At 37.9% G+C, this 23479-nt stretch overlaps 1 protein-coding gene across 1 annotated transcript in view; it reads right to left on the bottom strand.

Moving 5' to 3' along the window:
• The window catches only part of Lrrc72 (leucine rich repeat containing 72), a 52871-nt gene extending 29704 nt beyond the window's left edge, over positions 1-23167 (bottom strand). Inside the window, exons 1-3 of the mRNA XM_042695832.1 lie at positions 23069-23167; positions 15200-15273; positions 8498-8567 (exon numbers count right to left, since the gene is read on the bottom strand). Of these exons, the coding sequence (XP_042551766.1) occupies positions 8498-8567; positions 15200-15273; positions 23069-23167 (243 nt within the window). The remainder of the gene's footprint in view (positions 1-8497; positions 8568-15199; positions 15274-23068) is intronic.
• Positions 23168-23479: the final 312 nt, after the last annotated feature.

Raw genomic sequence — 23479 nt, 5'->3', positions numbered from 1 at the left:
TCATATATTTTGAGTTTCCACAGTTCACTTTTTTTTGTCATATTAAGTAATTTTTTTTTGGTGGAGACAATTTTGTTCTATGTAGCATTTGATAATGTTTGGAAATTGTTTTAATTGTGATTCTTGAGAAGAATCTCTTAAAATCTAAGTAAATAGAGGGCACGCATGCAGTTCAACATTTGAAAATGCACAAGATTTCACCCACCACACCCAGAATTATCTGAAGTGGCAGTAGCAGGTTGGAAAACTCCAGGGGCAAAGTCTCACTAGCTAGTGATTAAATAACAATGAAATTCTATATTTATGTATTAAGAGTAAATTTGTTTTATTTTTTGTTTGACCATTGACTTAAAGTTCTATGGGAAGAATTTCCACAATATACACTAAGTTATGTATGAGGAATAAAAGAAAATAATATATTTTCAGTATTCTTAAGTTCATTTTTTGTTACTGTCCAGTAAATTAAAACAGTGCATTTAGTCTTTTTTTATATATTTCAAATTATATAGGGCTTAAAGAGAAAATAAAATCTATATTTAAAAACATTTAGAGGAGCTGGGTGCTTGTGGCTCACGCCTGTAATCCTAGCAACTCAGGAGGCTGAGATCTGAGGATTGTGGTTCCAAGCCAGCCCCAGCACAAAAGTCCGTGAGACTCTTATCTCTAATAAACCCCACTCAGAAAACCGGAAGTGGCTCTGTGGCTCAAGTGGTAGGGTGCTCACCTTGAGCTCAAGAGCTGAGGGACAGTGCCCAGGCCCATGGGAAAAAAAAATTCAGAAGGACTGGGAATGTGGCTTAGTAGTAGAGTGCTTGCTTAGCATGCGTGAAGTGGTTGAAGTGGTAGAGTGTTAGCCTTGAGTAAAAGAAGCTCAGGGACAGTGCCCAGGCCGAGTTCAAGCCCTAGGACTGGCAAAAAATAATTCAGAAATAACTGGTTTCATCTAGTAGACTTCCATTCTTAGATTTTCTTCTCATTCTGAGTTACTCAAATTTTTGTCTATATTCTTTCCAAAAGCATTATATTTCTTGAATAAATGATAACTATATATAATATACATATCTGCACATTTCACAATTATGCAGCAAACTCTTCTTTTCATTATTTATGTTAATTTTACTTTTTAAATTCATTTAAAAGTATTTGGCAATAGATATACTTAATATTGCCCGGGGGTAGCGCAAATGCAGAGAAGCACAAAGTATATGGAATGCATGCTAGCTCATTTTGTTCGTTAATAGTTCACACAGTTGACTTTGGGGTTTATGTGCTTTTAACTATTTTGTTTGGGAAATTCATTCAAATGAATGAATAAATACATGTACCAAACTTAATGACAAATCAGTCTGATTGAGGGAATAAAAACATTCTATAAGCAAATACATAAGACCTAAAAAAAAGTAACCTCCTCCTTGTGCTGTGTGTGGTCTTACTTTTCTTGGTTTTAATTATTCATGGTCAACCATGGTCCACAAATATTAAATGGAAAATTCCTTGGCTAAAGAGCTCTTAAAATTTTAGTGGCACACCATTCTGAGTAGCTTAACGAAATCACACGTGCTCTTGATTCACCTTGCCAGGGTCCATCATATCCACAGTGTGCAGGCAGTAGTGAGCAGTAGTCTTTGAAGTGCCATAACTTTTATGCTCAAATGAGCCTGTTTTACTTGATAATGGCCCCAAAGAATACCACAAGTGATGCTAGCAATTTCAATATTCCCAAAAGAAACCTAAACTCACTTTAAGTCAGCTTGCAAAAGTAGAGTAAGAGAGAGAGAGAGAGAGAGAGAGAGAGAGAGACAGAGAGAGACAGAGACAGAGAGAGAGAGACAGAGACAGAGAGACAGACAGACAGAGAGAGAGAGAGAGAGAGAGGAGAGAGAGAGCGCCCACATTCACACAAATGCTATTATGGTATTTATTATAATTATTATATTTTATATCATAGGTATATATGGAAAACATAGTATATACACAGAGTTTTGTATTATCTGTGGTTATAGGCATCTACTGGGTAGAAGTCTTTTTAAAATTTTATTGTTATTATAAAAGTGATACACAGAGAGTTTACAGTTACATAAGTCAGGTTTTTCCCTCCCATTCCCATTCACAAGTTTTATAGTTCATTTTCAACACAGTGTCTAGTGAGTAACACTGCTGTATTTGTTCACTCTTTTTTTTTTTTTTTTGTCGGTCGTGGGGCTTGAACTCTGGGCCTGGGCGCTGTCCCTCAGCTCTTCAGCTCAAGGCGAGCGCTCTACCACTTGAGCTACAGCGCCACTTCCGGTTTTCTGGTGGTTTATTGGAGATAGGAGTCTCACGGTCTCTCCTGCCCAGGCTGGCTTTGAACCGCGATCCTCAGATCTCAGCCTCCTGAGTAGCTAGGATTACAGGCTTGAGCCACCAGCGCCCGGCTTTGTTCACTCTTTTCCTTCCATTTCTGTTCCTCCCTTGCCCCGCTAAAGACAGATAAACAAACAAAGACGACAAAAAGAAAAATGGAAACAACAACAAAGAAAAAAATCTTGTTTCCATTTGCTGGAGTTCATTTCAATGAATATTATTTTATATGATTAGAGGCACAAAGGAATTGCGCCTTTATGTGTAGATATAGACACCTACTGGATAGAAGTCTTAATATTTATTTAAAGACTTACTTAATACTTAATACTGATAAGGAAAGACTATACTGTACTACTATTCAAAGAATTCTCTATCAAATATTTATAACAAAACATTGAAATAATTATGTTTTCAAATGTGGTTTACTAATTTGGTACATGAATATTCCTTCCTAAAATTTTATTTATTTATTAAAAATCTTAATGTGTCTGAATGTTGGGAGAACAGGAACGATTCGATAATAAATCTTAGCATGTAAGAATGGACCTAGGATCTTTCTCAAAGCAATTGTATTATTGAGTCTATGGTATATGTTAGGGTTCTGTTATGGTATCCAGGCTAGTCTCAAACTACTGAACTCACATGATCCTCCTGAATTCTCTCATTCCAAGCAGCTTGTGAATACAATGTGCTAAGGACTCACTCAGACTCTAAGCCTTCCCCCACCCCAGTTTTATCACTATAGCAGAAAATATCACATTTATTCTGTCAGTAGCCTGATAGGAATTCAAAGTAAGCAGCATCTATTAGGATGCTTGGATGCCAAGTAGTTTCTGAGCTCAACCTAATCCAGCATGTTAGCCAGGAACACATATTATATCACCTTCCAAAGAGTCTAGATGTCATGAAAGACTCATTGTTGTCTTCATTCTCTAGAGTCTACCATTAATTTTGAGATTCATTGAATTGGTCAGCTAGGTCTCACCTTGGCACCAAGTCAAGTTAGTGTCTAGGGAGAACAGGGATTTCTCTTCTTGTATGATCTTATACGAATAAACTAACTTCCTCCTGAGGTCTTCCAACAGAGACTACGTAGCCATTGTTAATTGGGTTATTTGCTCATTCATTAGCCCAGCCATTCACCAGAAGGGTGGAATTATACTGTTGGTTTAACAGAATGGAATTGTAATGGGGCCACCTACTTGAGTGAAATGATGGAGGAGTATTTATGAAACCCCAAACCAAGATTTTGTTGGAGAGGAAAAAGAAAAGAATGGATTGACCAGACAGCCACTACTGTCTTCACAAACCTCAGTGAATACTGTGGATTGAATAAGTGAATAAACAAATAAAATAAGAGATTATTCATTCCTTACTCTTTCCTAAATAGAGGGTGGCCTAAAATATGCATTAAGTAAGAATGATGCTGGTCACACATTTAGATCATTCTTAACAAACATTACAATGCCAAATATTTACTTTCATTGTTCAAAATGTGCGTGTGCACGCACATACATATTACCAACACTCCAGACCATTTTACAATGGTATAATATAGTGGTCAACTTATTATACACCAGATTTTGAAGAAAGCTCAATCAAAATTAATGCAGACTGTAATAGCTAGTGTTCCTGTTAGAATTCAGTAATTAAATTTTTAATGGAGGAAAACATTCATGAAACACCAGTCAATCACCAATCAATAAGAAAACTCATATTTGTTTATTTATTCCATTACTACTTATTCCATTTATCCTGTTACTACTTTAAATCTGTTTCCAGACATGATATCCTTTCAGTGTTAGACAAACTCCCCAAATCTGTTTCTTAGAGAACTAAGTAAGTGAAGGGAATGATAGCAATAATGTAGTTTGTTGCATGTAAATATTCACGCACTCAGTCTCTTATGAACCTTAATCTCTCCCCATGCCTTTCAAAAATAAAATAAAATAGTTAATTGATAGAGCATGCAATACCTTTCCATGTCCACAATGTATCTTCAGGTCAACTGTGCAAAAATTCAGTAAGTGGTTGGAGAACACACCCTTTCAGAAAGCCAAAATATTTACAAAACCCTAATTTTAATCTCTCCCTTTATACATAATACCAAAATTTGTACCTGTTCTTTCTTTCAAAAATGAATACCACTTAACACCACAAGGAACGCACAGTAAAAGCAAAGATGAGTCATTTTTGCCATGCCTGATGATTTCCATCTTTTTCTAATCACATGAGATGACCTGGGATAATTTCTGGCAGACTATTCAGAAAAGTTTTCAACTTTTCTGCCCTGAAGTGGTTCATGCACTTTCCATTTCATTTGTTAGCTGCCTGAGACTTGGAAGATATTTATGTGTGTTCTCTTAGAAATTACTTCAAGCACCAGAAACTTATGCTTATAGTTAGTACTTGGAGGACTGTTTTGTTTTCCATTCAATAGGTTAAAAGAGGTCTTCAATGCAATGAAATATTGAAATGTATTTTCATAAATATGGCCAATTAAAGATTCAGGGTTTCAAACATGGATTTCCACAGGAAAGCAGATTACTTCTGGAAACAAATTATTTCTTTATCGGTGGATGTTTGGAAGTCTAAATTCAACATCTTAAGATTGAGTCATCAATGTGTAATGAACAAAGTTTGGGCAAATGCTTGCTGCTGGAAAGCCGCAATTCTGAAAGTTGGAAACAGCCTCCTGGCTAGTTAATAATGATGATCATCTGGAAAGAACCCAGAGACCCTGGCTGTGAGGGGAGGGTGAGTGGGAACAAACCAAATCCCAGCCTAGATCTAAGTCAGGATCCAGGGACCACATTCTGTGACCTGGAGCCATGTCCCTGCATTCTGAGGACATGCCAGCCTGGTGCCTGATACTTCCTGATGAAGCTAAATCGGTTTCAGTAGCAGTTGGACTCATCAACCCCGTTGCCTTTGACTGCAGGACCCAGGTGTGCGAGTCCTGGTATGGCTGTGGGATGGACCCCTGTGGGAATGCTGACCTGGGATGCTGAATCTGGGATCTTTGGAATTTGAATCAGGGTTATTTCCCAAGTTCCAAAGACCCTAAGTTGCCAGTAACTTTGGGATAAAGGTAAGGTGAGGGCAAGAGTAGCTAGTGGAGAAAAGTCAGTGTTGGAGGAATGTGTTAACTTAAGGGCACACCCTTACTTAAAGGCACACCCTCAATTACTCAACTTCTTTCTACTAGGGTCCATTTCTTATGTTTCCATCACTTAACAAATGGCATTATAAGATGACAATCAATGGCACTGTAGGCAGACCACCAAGCCTTTACTTTGGATGAGCATCTGCTAGTACTAGAGAATACAAAACAAAGAATTTTGCTTCTTCCTTGACTCTACTCCATATATCCCCATTCCATAGCAACCTAGACAAAGGCTTGGGTCCAGCTCAGGGAAGTAAAGAGTAGCCAACTAGACCTCCCTATGTAATACAAATGGGCAGATGGCTACCTGTGTTTAGCTCCAGTTGTGGTTGTGTGTTGTAGATATGTGTGTGTGATATTTGTAAATGAAGAGTTATAGTTAATAAATGTTTGCATCTAGATCCTTATATATCACCCTGCACCAGAATCAACTCCAAATGGATCAAAGACCTTGAACTCAAAGCAGACACTCTGAAAACATTACAGGATAGAATAGGAGAAACCCTGGGTCTCCTTGGCTCAGGCCGAAATTTTCTGAATAGAGACCCGGAAACACAACAAATCAAAGAAAGGTTGGACAAATGGGATTGTATAAGGTTGCAGAGCTTCTGCAGGGCAAATGACATAGCTAGCAAGATCAATAGAAAGCCCACGGATTGGGAGAAGATCTTTACTAGCCATACAACGGACAAGGGTCTCATATCTAAAATATACTTGGAACTCAAAAAATTAAACCCCCCAACAACAAATCCTCAAAGAAACAACTGCCCAATAAATAAGTGGGCGAAAGACTTAAAGAGAAACTTCTCTGAAGAAGAAAGAAGGATGGCCAATAGACACATGAAGAAATGTTCAACATCCCTAGCCATAAAAGAAATGCAAATCAAAACAACATTGAGATATCACCTCACTCCAGTTAGAACGGCAAAAATCAAGAACTCTAACAACAACAGATGCTGGAGGGGATGTGGACAGAAAGGAACCTTACTTCATTGTTGGTGGGAATGTAAACTTGTTCAACCACTTTGGAAAGCAGTATGGAGGTTCCTCAAAAGATTTCACATAGAGCTCCCCTATGACCCAGCAATCCCACTTTTGGGCATTTACCCAAATGTTTACAAACAAGACCACACTAAAGCTACCAGCACAACTATGTTTATTGCAGCATTATTTACCATAGCTAAGATATGGAACCAACCCAGATGCCCCTCAGTAGATGAATGGATCAAGAAAATGTGGTATATATACACAATGGAATTCTATGCCTCCATCAGAAAGAATGACATTGCCCCATTTGTCAGGAAATGGAAAAACTTGGAAAAAATTATATTAAGTGAAGTAAGCCAGGCCCAAAGAAACATAGGTCCCATGGTTTCCCTTATTTGTAATATCTAGTATATGTATGAGTCAAGCGGAAAAGGTCAGATATGTGATGTCAGGAAAATGAACCCTTAGATGTGTATTTTAATGTTTTTTTCTTTCATGCATGTGTTTCTAACACATTTATAAGATTATCTCTTTGTTGCTTTGTATGTCCCTCCCCCACAGTATAACCCCTGCTTTCACTATATTTGATGTCAGTATAACTTGTGGAGGAGATGGGGAAAAACCAGTTGTTTAAGGATACAGGTGGACCTGTTGCAACAATGAGAAGTACAAGTTGTCATGTCCAAAACGAGCTTTACAACGTTGGTGCGGGAGGGGGGGGGGGAGGGGGGGGAAGGAGAAGGATTGGGATTAGGAGGGGAGGGGGGAGGCTGGGAAGGGATGTGAAGGGTAAACAAAGGAGGAGGCTGCAATGCTTGGTAAGAAATGTACGCATTATCCTGCCCATGTAACTGTAACTCCTCTGTACAGTATGTTCACAAATAAAATTAAATTAAATTAAAAAAAAATTAGGCAGTCCTGCATATGCATGTGTTCTTGTAGCCATGGATTCAATCAAACTCAGAACAAAATATTTTTTAAAAATACTCAATGTATGTATATGAAAATGGAATAAAGTAATGAGGAAATGGGTGCGGTTTGGATAAGTAAAGGAGGATAATTATGGAAGGATGACACTGATCAAAATGTACTACACTCAAATGTTGAATTAAAACCCTTTTGAACAACTATTTAAAAATAACAAAATAAATAAATTCATCTGTATTGAAAAAAAAAATAAATGTTTACATGTATGAATCGATGCTATGACAATGACTAATGGACCTATATATGACCAGTTGTGTCTAAGATTTCTTCTAGAAGGCTGGGAAGGAACTGTCTCCACTGAATAGTTTTTTTGGGGGGGCGGTCAATTGTGGGGCTTGAATTTAGGGCTTGGGCACTGTCCCTGAGGTCTTTTGCTCAGGGCTAGCTAGTGCTCTACCACTTCAAGCCATAGTTCCACTTCTGGTGGATAATTCTAGATGAGATTATTATGGGGACTTGTCAGCCCAGCTGGCTTTGACCCACAATTCTCATATCTCAGCCTCTTGAGTAGCTAGGATTACAGGTATGAGCCACCAATGCCCAGTCACTGAACTGTTTTGACTTGACATGGGAGACATTGTGAAACAGATTTAACTGCAGACAGGGCAGAGAAAATAAAAAGAAAGATAAGATTTGGGCTTGAAATAGGTGTGGCAAAAAGAATTGGCTCCTCCAAGGCCTTAACTTTGGGGCTGTTTGGTTCTGTTATTGGCCAGATAGGAGTTGCAATTCATAGGACACCAAGATTGTCCTTATTTAACATGTGAGATAGTCACATATCCTTGATATCTATGTACTATGTATATATGTATACATGCATGTATATATATACAAATATATGCATGTAAATATAACATGTATAAGTTATATTATAATTCTATAAGTTAGTTCTTCTCTATAAGTATATATTATATATCTCTATATATCTCCATATGTCTGTACATGCTGTATTAAATATTAGTCATGTTAAAACATAAAATAAAATATTTTAGCAATTTAAAGATAAAATACTACCTTGTTATGATGAAGCCATAAGTACTTTAATTTTTTAAATCTAGAAAGATCAATGACCTCTGTCAGTTCCCTAGAAAGAGAAAACAAATTTTACATTAGCAATGATTAATTTGCCCATGGGCAAGCTTGTTCATAAAAGTGGTATGGCCTGGGAGTAACAATATGACTTCTTTCAGTGTCCTTCCAAAATTCTTGGCATACTTACTTGTTAATGTCTTACGTTCTATCATTGGATTAAGATTTTCTCATGTGGTTAGAAGAGAATATTTAAAAGAGAATATTTTTTCTATTTCTTTTTTATTGTCAAGGTGATGGACAGAGGGGTTACAGTTACATAATTAAGGTAATAAGTACACTTTTTGTCAAACTTGTTACCCCTTCCTTCATTTTTCTCCCACTTTCCCTCCCTCCAGTCCCACCCCCCACAGTTGTATGGATTGTTTCCAATATATTGTCTTGTGAATATTAATGTTGTATATCTCTGGGTCTGCCTTACTTCACTTAATATGATTTTTTCAAGTCTTTCCATTTTCTTACAAATGGGGCTGTATCATTCTTTCTGAAGGAAGCATAGGATTCCATTGTGTGTATGTGTCTGTATAAATATATACATATATATACATATGTGCACAAGATATATATAATGTATATATATCACATTTTCTTGATCCATTCATCTACTGAGGGGCATCTGGGTTGGTTCCATATCTTAGCTATGGTGAATAATGCTGTGATAAACATAGTTGTGGTGGTAGCTTTAGTTTGGCCTTGTTTGTAGTGGTTTGGGTAAATGCCCAGAAGTGGGATTGCTGGGTCATAGGGGAGCTCTATGTGGAGTCTTTTGAGGAACCTCCATACTGCTTTGCAGAGTGGTTGAACAAGTTTAACCTCCCACCAACAGTACAGTAAGGTTCCCTTCTGTCCACATCCCCTCCAGCATCTGTTGTTATTAGAGTTCTTGAATATAGCCATTCTAACTGGGGTGAGGTGGAATCTCAATGTTGTTTTGATTTGCATTTCTTTTATGGCTAGAGAGGTTGATTATTTCTTCATGTGTCTATTGGCCATTCTTATTTCCTCTTCAGAGAATTCTCTCTTTTAAGTCTTTAGCCCACTTATTAATGAGGCAGTTGTTTTTTTGAGGATTTGTTTTGGGGGGACTTAATTTTTTGAGTTCTAAGAATATCTTAGATATGAGACCCTTGTCTGTTGTTTGGCTAGTGAAAATCTTCACACAATCTGTGGGCTTTCTATTGATCTTGCTTGCTATATCCTTTTCCATGCAGAAGCTCTGCAGTTTAATGCAGTTCCACTTGTCTAATCTTTCTTTGATTTGTTGTGTTTCTGGGTCTTTATTAATGAAAGAGAATATTTTATCTGTTACATTGGCAAAATTTTCATCCTATTATGGCTGAATTTATGGGAACTTCATTTAAAAGCATATTTTCTTAGAGGAGACAGGTGGGGGGGGCGGGGTGCAAGTGAAGAAGGTACTGGATATTCAAGAAAATATAAAAAGCAGGGCTCACAATGAGATTGGCTGGTGATGATGTCAGTTGGACAAGAGAAAATTTCAGGATACCAAGATGCAGAGGCTGAGTAGGTGCTTGCCTATGTACTGACTGTGAGACCGCATCTTACCTACTCTTCTTGAGCAATGGGGGATGCTATCTGTCCAAGTGACCCTGATCTTCACGGCTGATGCAACTCAGGCAAAGGGGCAGATGTGGGTTGAACAGAAGGGAGAGAGCCTCTGAAAATTGGTCATTTGATTGGTGTGGCCTAGAGTTTTCGAGTTTCTTTTGTTTCTCAGAGTAGAAACTGTGGGTCCTAAGCATACACACACACATATATATGTATATATGTATCTTTTATCTATCAAGTACTTAGTACATGGTGTGTGTCAGACACATAAGTACTTAAAATAAGTAATGTTTATTCATATAATATGTATCAGCTTACTTATGGTAAGAGCGTCTCAGAATTGTTTTTAATCTTGGGATTTTAAGGTCTATCATTTTCCTAATTTTCATGGAAAAAAAAGTTCAAGGCTATATTGATTAGGTCTTTTTGTTGTAAAAATTCATTTAAAAATTAAATGTAAATGTAAATATGATATATGGAGTCAAACTTCAATTACACGTATACCATTCTCCCTCCAAAACTATTTTCTTTTTTTTTTTTATTGTGAGAATACTGTACAGAGGAGTTACAATTACATGGGCAGGATAATGAGTACATTTCTTATCAAGAATTGCACCTTCTTCCTTTGTTTCCCCTTCCCATACTTCCCCCTTCCCCCAGTCTCCCCCCACCCCCAACCAAAGTCGTAAATTTCATTTTTCAACATGGCTTGTACATCTCATTGTTGCAATGGGTCCACCTGTATCCCTAGTTAAATGATTTGTTTTTTCCCTTCCCCTCCACAAATTATACCAACATCAAATACAGTGAAAGCAGGAGTTATCCCATGGGGGAGGGACATATAAAGCAACATAGAAGTCATCTTATAAATATGTTAGAAACAATCACATGAAAGGAAAAAAAACAAAAAAACATTTGAATACTTATCTTGGGGTTCATTTCCCTAACATCAACTTATCTGACCTTTTCTGCTTGTCTCAGACATACACTAGTTATTGCAAATAAGGGAAACCATGGGACCTATGTTTCTTTGGACCTGGCTTACTTCACTTAATATAATTTTTTCCAAGTCTTTCCATTTCCTAACAAACGGGGCAATGTCATTCTTTCTGATGGAGGCATAGAATTCTATTGAATATATATACCACATTTTCTTGATCCATTCATCTACTGAGGGGCATCTGGGTTGGTTCCATATTTTAGCTATGGTAAATAATGCTGCAATAAAGATAGTTGTGCTGGTAGCTTTAGTATGGTCTTGTTTGTTATCATTTGGGTAAATGCTTAAAAGTGGAATTGCTGTCATATGGGAGCTCTATGTGGAGTCTTTTGAGGAACTGCTTTCCAAAGTGGTTGAACAACCCAAAATTATTTTCTTATGAACTATTTTCTTAATGATATCAGCTTCAACTAATGATCCTCACCTGAGTCATAGGCTTGGGTTTTAAGGCTTTTCTGCTGTCATTCTTTTTCTATGTACTAACAAATACTAACTGATCTGAAAAGAGCATTTGCCTCTTTCTCTTCATCCATTCATTCACTCATTCATCCTTTTCCCCATCTTGGATTTAGAGTTTTTAAATTGTGAACTCTTTTTTTGTACATTTTGTTTGTTTGCTTTTTTTTTTTTTTGCCAGTCCTGGGGCTTGAACTCAGGACCTGGGCACTGTCCCTCAGATTCTTTTTTTTTTTTTTTTCTCTCTGCTATTTGAGCCACATTGCCACTTCGGGCTTTTTCTGTTTATGTGGTACTGAGGAATCAAACCCAGAGCTTCAAGCATGCTAGGCAAAAAAGCACTTTACCACAGAGCCACATTCCCAGCCCTGTTCGTTTGCTTTTTTTTTTTAAAATCAGTCCTGGGTCCTGAATTCTGGGCCTAGAAGCTGTCCCTTAGCTCTTCAGCTTAAGGCTAGCACTTGAGCCTCAGTGCCACTTCCAGCTTTTTCTGCTTATGTGGTGCTGAGGAATAGAACCCAGGGCCTCATGCATGCAAGGCAAGCACTCTTCCACTGAGCCACCTTTCCAGTCCTGTTTGTTTACTTTGATAGTCATACTACATTGCCCTGGCTGGCTGTAACCTTGGCGATCCTTCTGCCTCGGCCTCCCACATGCTGAGATTCTACCTGCTTCAGCATGCCCAGCTTAATTTGTATCACTTAAATTTGTTTTTCAAATTACCTACAAGTGACTTTTTAATATGTACTTTTAGTCTTTGAGAAGTTTCCTGGTACAAAATATTCCAGGCTTTTCTAAAGCAGCTTTCAGTAGGAAATGTACACACTTACATACTTTCTACATTCTCATAGTAACTTTCTACATTCTCCTATTAGATCGATGATGCATTTCCAGGAAAAGCAGCACTTGGGTGCAGTTATGGAACTATGCTAAATTCACCTCTTCTCATGACAAATAATTAAACAATCACTGTGTGGGCATTGATTGTTTCAAGTTTCAAGACTCACTCAAGAGGAGCTCATAAAATTTAATTTATTGCATTAAAACTTTAAATTTTTAACTGTGTAGGTTGTTACTAATTTTCTTGTAATATCAATGCTGAACTTTCAGCTATCAGATAATGTCATAGAGTGATTTTATGTTTGTTTATTTATTTATTTAGTGCCGATCCTGCGGCATGGACTCTGGGTCTAGGCTCTGTCCCTGAGCTTTTGTGCTCCAGGGTCGTAGTGTTTTACCATTTGAGTCACAGATCCACTTTGAACTCTTTGGTGGTTAGAGATCACAGTCTCACAAACTTTCCTGCTCAGGCTGGGTTCAAATCCTGAGATGACAGCCTTTTGAGTGGCTACGCTTACAAAGATAAGCCACCAGCACATAGCTAGAATGATTTCCTTTTTTTTTTTATTGGTCATGGGGCTTGGGCGCTCTCCCCGTGCTTTTCAGCTCAAGGCGAGCGCTCTACCGCTTGAACCACAGTGCCACATCCATGATTTACTTTTTAAAGGTATTTTAACTCTTTCAGGTTGGAAAGCTTAATGGTGCACATAGCCTGTTCTGAATCAGTAATGAGTGCCTTTGTTTTAGGTGAGGCCAATGGAAGACAATGAGAGGTAATTCTGCCGCTAATGGTGGCACCAACTGGTGTTGACAGCAACATGTCAGCACTGGTCACAGTGTGTGGTCTATGTGATTACTAAAGTATACACTGATTAGTAACACACTTTCTGCTTTCTAAGGGCAACAGAGCTTTTGGGAAAAATTATAGTTCACCTGGTATATTAGCATCTGGACTGTGAAACATTTTAGGCTCAGCTAGACTGGATGGTAATTTGGTATATTTAGCATGTGAAAGGTGCTAAAATTTGACAATGTTTTAAATCTATCCTTTTTATCTATTTACCCTAGTGATCAATAGTGTACTATTATCCACATCACGGAAGGATGACAAGCAATCTTTTGACAGCTATAAAATATTTACCATTAGTGGAAAACTGATCTTTAGAAAAAGTTCAGAGCATGACTGTGAATGTGTCACAATTCTTTGCTGTATCTGTTCCATTCTACAATACTTGTGTTTTACAATGTTCAACCTGGCTATTTCTTTGTTTTCTAGCTACCAGGAGATTTAAGACCACTAAAAAAAGACACATTTTTTTCTGGACAAATAAATTAACTGTAAATAATTAGAGTAAAATGAAGATGTATTCATTAATAAGAGGCTTACTCAAATCACTAGAAATGAAAATGATTAAACTAGGGCATTTCCTTTAGAAAAGCTGAGTTTTAAAGACTATACGTGGATAAAGATATGTCATACCTGTCTAAAAATAATCTATAGAATTTACAGAAATAAAGAGCATGAAGGTGAGGAGATGAAGGGTAGAAATAGGATCTTAGTTCCTTTTGGATTGCTGTGTCTAAATTCCTGACTGAGAACAGGCAATTTATAATATATAGAGACTAACGTCTTATAATTCTAGAGGCTGACTGTCAGAAGTCATGGATCTCACACCTGACAAGGGCCTTCTTGCTGCAATATGGCACTGTGGAAAGCATTATATGATGAGGAAAAGAAAAGGAAAGAGAGAAAGGGAGAAGTAGAGAAAGACAGCGCAAACAAACTCACCCTATCAGCAAGAATTTACTCTTGAGATTAACAGCATGAATCCATACATGAAAGAGGAGCCACCTTGACCTAATCAGCTCATGGAGATCTCACTTCTCAATACTGATGCGTTGGGGATTAGGTTCCTGCCATACAACTGTGGAATCACGTTCAAATCATATCAGGGTCACTGCTAGGCAAATTCAATCTATGGCTACACAGGGCATGGAACGTTGGCTGGTGAAAATGGTGGTATTAGAGTCTAATCCTAACCATGATCTCAAGCTATATCTCAAGCTCTGAGACATCCATGTCTACTCAGAAGCATGTCTGTGGAATTCAAAGTAAATTTGATATAAGGGAGGGATTTAATTCTGATAACAAAATTAACAGAGGGTTTATTAGGGGTTATAGTATAATAAGGGTTATTATTATATGATTATAATTGATCATTATTCCTACCAACATCATCTATTGTACAGATGTGTACAATATTGTGTACCAATGTTATACTGTCCAATTTCAACAAACAAACCTACTCTTCACAGTATCTATCACATAGGTAATAAAGTTCCTAGATAAAAGAAAGAATACAGGGCTATATTTGAGAAATTTCTGAAAAACAAACATTTTCAATATTTTGTGGGACATAATGCTACCAAAATTATTTCTGCAAAGTTCAAATTTAACTGAATGTTCTATGTTTTCATTTGTTAAAAATAACAGACCTAACAGGTAGGTTAGACTCCCCCTCCCCCGCAAGATCATCCAGCTTGAAAGAGAGGATTCAAACTAACTCTGGCCCAATAATCTTTGATTTAAAAAAATACATTTTAATCTTGCCAGTCCAATAGAAATCGTGAGCCTCAACAAGTAATATAATACTTAGGGTGTCCCTGAGGAGGGGGAAATGGAAAAGAACATTTGGATCTATGAAAGATTATAACATGAGAGTCCTATTTAAAAACTTTTTAAAAATGTAAGATATACTTACTTTTGAGAAAGGAACAGCTCCTCGACATCAATATCCCTCTTGTGGCCACATATCTTTAGCTGATTTTCAATTGCCTGATAACATATAATTAACCTGTCAAACCACATTCTGATGAGCAAAAATACTGAGACATTGCAGCCAATAACAATATGTCTACAATAAGATCAGAAGAGAGGTGACTAGGGAACACAACCTCTCTGCAATCATAAATTCCACCTTTAAAATTCTATATTATTTAATCATTTCTGTGGTTGAATTTCATTATTTTTAAATGTGAGCACAAAGGTATAAGTAATTGTTCATCAGAACACAGAAATATTTATGTGTATGCATACTCCAAAAGCAAGTTTTTGCTCCATTAGGAGGAGGCAGGAAGGGTACTATGATTTTCAATTTTTTTTTCTGCCAGTACTGAAACTTGAACTTACAGCCTGGTGCTCTTGACTGGCTTTGTTCACAGTTGGCATTCTACCACTTGAGCCATGCCTCCACTTGTGGCTTTTTGCTGGAGCCTTTTTGTTGGTTAATTGGAGATAGAATCTCTTGGGCTTGTCTGCCAACGTTGACATTAAACCACAATTCTCAGATTGGAGCCTCCTGAGTAGCTAGGGTTATAGCTGTTAGACTTCAATAACTATTCTGAAATGTTACTTCAAAGAATCAGTATTTGATAGCTTTGGTAAAAGACACCTAATGTTGGGTTGGAGGTAAAGGGAATGAGATGTCCTGTATATCATTAGAAAAGGTTCTTTTACTTACCAACCACATATGTTTGGCACCAGTAAAATCTCAAGAAGTGCCAAAAGAATAAATGAACGAATAAATGTCATTTTCCTGAATAACTGAATAGCCATTGCTTGACAAGCAGTAGTATTGTCAATTTTCACAGATCACTAACATACTAGGGGAAATTTTGGAAATTTAGGGGATTTTATTCCCATAAATTTTATTGGAAAAATACAAATCCAGCTATTCAAGTGCTTTGCCTTTTCTGCTTAAGTTTTTTTCTTAAATTGCAAAATACCATTTGTAGGTCATCTGATTTAAAATGATATGAAAAAATTAGAGTCTGTCTATAATTTGCCATGAAGGAACAGAGCTAACAAGACACAACAAAAGTGAAAGGCATAATAGCAGTGATTTTGAAGCTAACATTGTAATTATCAGAATCACAATCTCCAAATTTCAGCTAGGATTTGTCGTGGGTGGTAAGGTTGTAATGTCAAAACGTGATTTATAAAGTTCTAAGAATGTGTTTTGCTATTTAGTTGAGAACTTGAAGAGGAGTTAAACTGAATAGGATGAACAAATATTTTAAAAAATGAACTTAAATATCCCAGGGATTGAGAGCAGCTGCAAAGTTATAATACCAAACTTCCTTTGGTTCCTTGTTAAGCACACTGAAGCTGAAGCCAGGGGCTGAGAGTATGAAGGCTTTGGGTAGCCCTTCCGGGTATTATGTTATCCTGTAATCCAAGCTGACTCTTGGAAATATTTGTTAGATCAGGTGTGGTTTTTCTGATCTATGAGGTTTTTTTTAAATTTTTATTTTATTATATTTAAGGAGTTGTTAAAAAAATGTGTCATTTAGCAATGCATGGACACTCTGCATCTTGAACACTGTTACCCTCTTTGCCATTCTTACCTGCCTTTGACCCATCCTTTCCCTTACTTTTCTTAATTTTGTGATAATATACCTTGAGTTCTTAACTGCAATCTCCCCTCTCTCTCCTTTTATTCATCAACCCCTCTTAGTCTCACCCACCTCTTGCAAGTATCCATTTCCTGGTGCTTATTTTGTTGGACTTATACTTTGTCTTACAACAATATTGGACTATTTGAGCTTTCCACAGAATCTACCATACTTAAGTTAATCCATTTGTAACCACTTGCATACCACCCAATTTACTTATAGATTTATAGGCACATTCTAACCACCATAAATGAGGGAAATCATGAAACTTTTGTTTGTCTAGGTCTGACTTCATTTAATATCATTTTCCAAGTTTTCCCATGTCTTTACAAATGGTAAATTATCATTCTTTCTGATGGATAAAATTTCCTTGTGTATATATACCATGTTTGATCTATTTATCCATTGAGAGGATATTGAGGGATCTATTTATTCATGGAATTGGGCTGATTCATTACTTGGCTGTGGTGAATAGTACAATGAAAATGGTTGTGCTGGTGGCTTTATTATAACCTTGTTTGTTGATCTGGATATTTTAAGTAAAACGCTAAACTCTTAGAACATGGTACGCTTAGTCACACTTCACAATGTGGTTAATGCCGAACAGAGTATAATTAAAAATGTTCATTGGTGCTAAAATTATAATCATACCTTTAGCTTCATTCAGTAATTCATCCTTTATTCAAAAGTGCACAAAAATTTGAATATCATTGTTTATTTAACCATATATTGTCCGATAATTAGACTATAGAGTCAGATGTGATTTCATGCAGGGTGCCAGTGCTAGTTTATGACCCCAGCTATTCAGGAGATTCAGACCTAGAGAAATGTGGTTTGAAGTCAGCCTAGGGAGAAAAGTTCATGAGACTCTGTCTCCAGTTAACTAGCAAAATGCTGAATTGGAAGCATGACTCAAGTGGCAGAGCATTAAGCTCTGGTACCAGTAAAAATTAAATAAAAAGATGTGATTTCATAATAAAATACTATGTACTTGAAAAATATGGAGAGATGGTGGATGATTAATTTTGTTGATTTTGCTAAAAGATGCTCAGATAATTAGTAAAATGCTATTTCTGAGCATTTCAGTGAGTATGTTTCCAGAATAGATTGGTATTAGAGTTGGTGGACTGGGTAATCAAAAGTCACAAACATGGATGAGTAATGTTGAAGACCTCCTACCCCCTAGAAAGACAGGAGGACAAATTCATTTCTCTTCTGGAGTTGTGAGATCCATCCTTTACAGTTCTCAGATATCAGCACTTGTCATCTTCAGGACTTTGGGCTGAGATTGGAACTATACCCCTGGTTTTCTTGGGTTTCCAGCTTATGGACAGATAGGCCTTCTCAGCCTTCATAATCAAATGAGCCAGTCTCTCATGATAAATTTCTTTGTATTTATGAATGTATCTTAGGACTTGTTTCTTTAGAGAACCCCAAGACACAAGGATATCTAGACATCTAAAGATAACCAAAATATATTGTAAGTAAAAAAGTAATTGTCAGTACAATTTGTGTAACTGTATTTTTGTCAGACTTTACATTTGTATACATGTCAAGATACAGAAACTCTTAATTGTTAGCAAACGTGATCACTGGAGATAATAAGGAACTTCTACTTTCTTTCTTTTTTGTCTTTTGTCTTTCTTTTTTTTTGTCTGCAGTGGAGCCTGAACTCTTGGCCTAAGCACTGTTCCTGAGCTCTTCAGCTCAAGGCCATTGCTCTACCTCTTGAGCCACAGCGCTACTTCCAGCTGAGGAATCGAACCCAGGGCCTCATGCATGCAAGGCAAGCACTGTACCATTAAGCCACCTTCCCAGCCCCAGAATTTTCACACATACACACACACACACACACACACACACACACACACACACACACACACATTTTGCTACACAGACTGGGCTCAAGTGATCCTCCATCCTCTTGGCTCAGCTTTTCAGTCAACTAGGACTTACAATCATGTGCCGTGCAACTATGCTCAGCTAAGGCAGCAAATGTCTAAATGTTTAAATAATCTATAATAAAAACATTTGATAATAAGTATCTGGTATTTATTATCAAATTAATAATATCTATTAATGATATCTATGGATAATAACATTCAAATAATAATCAAATTATTTTATCAAATAATTTGATAAGGTTATCAAGTGATATTTATTGATAGTGAATATTTGATAATCAGTAAGTAGGACATATTTTGAAAATTTTAGCCACAGAACAAATATTTAAGGATTTGAAACAAATTTAGAAAACTAAGAGATGAAAGCAAAAAGGAAAAAAATCTGCATCGTTTACAAACCTCTGGCATTTACTGATACTTTTGTAAATTGTAGCATATTTATTTCCAACCAATAGTTTTGAACAAATGTGGTAAGAAGTACTAATCTCGAAGTACCAAGAAACAAGAAAATATGCCATGAAGTTTCAGGTTGTTGTTCGGGTTGTTGACAGTTCCCAGCCACACTGAGTTTCAGCAATGGGACCTTTCTTTCTTTATCTAAAGAAGCACAATGCAGCATCCTCTCCATGACTATGTATTCTTTTAAATTGTGGCAAATTATACATACCATACCATTTGCCAATTTTTCCATTTTTAAGTTTATAATTTGTGGAATTATGTATCTCTGCACAAACCACATTCACAGGGCTGTGTAGCCACCACCTTACACTTCTGGAACTTTTCACCTAGAACAGAAGCTCAGCACCCATTCAACAATAACTCCTTATTCACTCCTCCTCCCATCCCTAGCAACTACCATTCTACTTTGTTTCTATGAGTTTGACTACTTTAGATACCTCATAAAGCAGAATTCTACAGTATTTGTCCATGTTGTGATGGGTCTATTTCATTCAGCATAATCTCCTCAAAGTTTATTTATGCTCTAGTATGTATTACAAGTTCTTTCATTTTCTTAGGTTTTAAAAAAAAAATAGCTTGTCCTTGGACACTTGGCTGATCCACCTTTTGGCTATTGTGAATGTTCCTACAAATATAGGAGTTCACAGATTTGTGAGAGTCCCGCCTTTCACTTCATTTAGGTAAATTTCAGAAGTTGGATTGGATTGTATGGTAAACCTATGTTTGCTCTTTGACATATTTTCTACACACAAGAAGCATTCTTGAAGGTGAATATTAAAAAAGTAGGTTTAAACAAATTACTCCACCATTTCTTACATGGTAAACCTCTGAGCTGTGTAACTAGTTTGGTTTGTGACTAGCTAATAGATGTAGCAATGAGTCATGTGAAGTATCTACTCTCTATGAACATTTTTCTTTTAGGTGGAGGAGGAAGCAACACAACACTGTATGAGAAGGTTGCAAACAGTATGGGTTTTAAGAAAAAAAGGATGCATGAGCTGGCAAACACAGAGGAATAAGACATTCCTGTTTACCTGGGTACTTTGGGTAGAACCAACAGAAGGGCCTTAAGGAGCAGGAAGAAAAGAAAAGAGGATATTGATATAAGAAGGGAGTGAGTACACAAAGACAGAGTGAGATCCATAGGGCCTTATAGCTCTTAGCTGCTAGGAAAGCATGAAAATGGCAATTATGGAAGTAAATTAAGAAAGGTGGGTGAAGATCTATTATGAGGACAAATTTTGGAATTTAGGTTTCCAAGTATGCACTTACTCGGCACCCAAATAAAATGTTCACAGGCTTAGAAAGCAGGTGGACCCGTTGCAACAATGAGAAGTACAAGTTGTCATGTCGAAAACAAACTTTACAACTTTGGTGCGGGGGGGGGGGGGGGGGGGGGGGGGAGGATGGGGGGGGAGGCTGGGAAGGGATGTGAAGGGTAAACAAAGGAGGAGGCTGCAATGCTTGATAAGAAATGTTCTCATTATCTTGCCCGTGTAATTGTAACCCCTCTGTACAGTATGTTCACAAAAAATAAAATAAAAAAAGAAAGCTTGATGAAAAAAATCACATATTTTATATAAGCTATCATGAACAATTAATTTATAATTTAATAAGATTCATACTCATATGTATGAATTATATATGCTAATTAACTGTTTGGTAAAATACACATAAGGAAGTTCAACAAATTCCTAATCTTTCCCCATGATAATTACATCAATGCTTCTCTCTCTTCTCCCTTTCCTGTTCTGTATTCCTTTCTCTTCTGCTCAAGCTCAGGGTCGCATGCTCTTGCTCCACTTGTTTGCTTCTGGCTAGAGTGCTACCAATTGAGCCATGCTTCAAGTCCAGCATTTTTCTGGTTAACTGAAGCTGGCATTTCAAGAAACTTTTCTTCTAGGCTGGCTTTGAACCATAATCCTCTAGTTCTCAGTCTCATGAGTATCTAGGATTCACAAGAATGAATCACCAGCCCCTGGCAGCATCATTTTTTTTGAGCTGGTTTTGAGGCTTGAACACAGGACCTAGGGCAAAGTCTGAGCTTTTGTGCTCAAAGCTAGCATTCTCCCACTTGAGCCACAGCTCCACTTCTTGGTGTGTGTGTGTGTGTGTGTGTGTGTGAGAGAGAGAGAGAGAGAGAGAGGGAGGGAGGGAAAGAGGGAGGGAGGGAAGGAGGGAGGAAGGGGGGGAGGGAAGGAGGTCAGAGATGCACTGGGTCTCAGCAACATCAATGCTTTTAAACAATGTCCAATATGAAGTAACTTCAGGAGCATTTTTCTTCCTCCTTCACCTTTAGTGCCCTTGCTTTATTGGTACCTTAAAAGTATGGCCATAATTAACTATTGAGTAATTGAACATAGGACTCAACATTGGGCCTTTGAACTGGAGAAAAGATGTGACAAACTAGGCTTCAGGAAAGGTCTTCTAGCAGCAAGGTTTTCCAGTGGTCTGGGATGGAGAAAGGGCAGAGACAGGACAGCTCTAGAACACCGAGGCAAGAGTGAATGATCTGGCCCCAGTGTGATGGAAGGTGGGGCAGATAATATGATCAGTGAACAGATATGTCAAGTAACTGGAGGCAGAGAAGAAAGGCTGGGGAAGCCACAGGTGGTGATGATAGTGATAGCATGACTTGAAGTTGAAAAGGCCGGGAAGGAAGATGAAGTGAGATGAGAAATGCTACGATGTTGGCACTGCTGCAACCTAGAGATCAAGGTGTCCACTAGAAAAGTGTTGAAAGCATGTGGAGCTCATCGGAGATGGTAGGATAGGTATGCAGATCCTGGGAGTCATGTTAACCCACAGGAGAGAGTGGGACTTGGGTAAGATAATAGAAATGGGCTGGGAAGGTGGCTCAGTGGTAGAGTGCTTGCCTTGCATGCATGAGGCCCTAGGTTCAATTCCTCAGCACCACATAAGCAAAAAAAGCTGGAAGTGGTGTTGTGGCTCAAGTGGTAGGGTGCTAGCCTTGAGCTGAAGAACTGAGGGACAGCACCCAGGCCCAGAGTCCAGGCCCCACAGCCAAAAAAAAAAAAAAAGATAATAGAAAAGTGTTTGATTGAATGGCCAGCAGGAGGCTAATAGAATGGAGTCATGAGATAGAGGATTAGTTGTAAAGATAGAGGAGAAACAGTATGGGAGTTTTCAAGAGGATAGAATTTCAGTCCACAATATTACACTTGATGGGAGAGGATGGCATTCACAAAAGAGACTGAATTTGGAGAGAAATTTTCAGTAGTCTGATGAGGGGAAATGTCAGATGTAAGGTTAATATAACAAAATAAAAATCTAACACAGAAGCAAGATGTTGAACGGTGCTAGAATGGGGAGAGAATAGAAGCTTTATTTACTGCCCAATGCCTTAAAATTTGAGCATTATTTTCAGGTAAACTTCTGTGGTAGTTTCAAATGGAAAAATATTGTTAAATTGTGGTATCAGAATAAAGTTTGCATCGAAATCTATGGAAGAAATGCCAGTGGAGTACAATCCTAACTATTCTGGAAGCTGAGGGCTAAGGATCTCAGTATGAAACCAGCCTGGACTGAAAAGTCCAGAGACTCATCTCCATTTAACCACCAAAAAGCTGGAAGTAGAGCTGCAGCTCACATGGTAATGTGCCAGACTTGAGCAGAAAAGAGCTTAGAGAAAGTGCCCAAGCCCTGAGTTCAAGCCCCATCCTCCCTGATGATTCATTCCCGTCCCTATCTGCAGTACGCATGGCAAGCTTACGGCCGAATAACTAAGGAGTTTGGATGGGATAGGTTTTACCTTACCCCACCCCACCAGGGTTCCAGGGGCACCCCTCTCACCTTCAGACTACGCAGTAGGGCCATTTCCAAGTTCCTTGGTATTCTACGGAATGGGAAAGCAAAGGACCAGTGGTTCACAGGTGTCCAAGACAGCGCCATATCGCAAGGATAATCCACTGGGCTTGGCCCAGGCTCATTGTTCGGTTATCACATTCTCGTCGACTAAAAGCCATTCCAAATGAGGGAAGATTTGAAGCCAGACCCCGACTTCTGTGACGTGTGCTTGTGCAATGCAGCAGCATACGGCCCTGGTGGAGCCCCTGATGCCGGGGGGCCAGATTGGGGGGGGGGGGGACGGTAGGGAGGGTAAGCTCTGCCAGAGCCCATAGTAAGCCAGAAGGCCTGGACAGCACCCAATCGGCAATCAAGTCTTTGAATCGAGAGAAGAACATCAGACGATTTAGGTTTCTG

The sequence above is a fragment of the Dipodomys spectabilis genome, unplaced genomic scaffold (genome assembly GCF_019054845.1).
Source record: "Dipodomys spectabilis isolate Male_0828 unplaced genomic scaffold, ASM1905484v1 ptg000190l, whole genome shotgun sequence".
Taxonomy (NCBI): domain Eukaryota; kingdom Metazoa; phylum Chordata; class Mammalia; order Rodentia; family Heteromyidae; genus Dipodomys; species Dipodomys spectabilis.
Note: the sequence above shows the minus strand (reverse complement) of the source record. Positions and strands in the feature narration are given on the sequence as shown.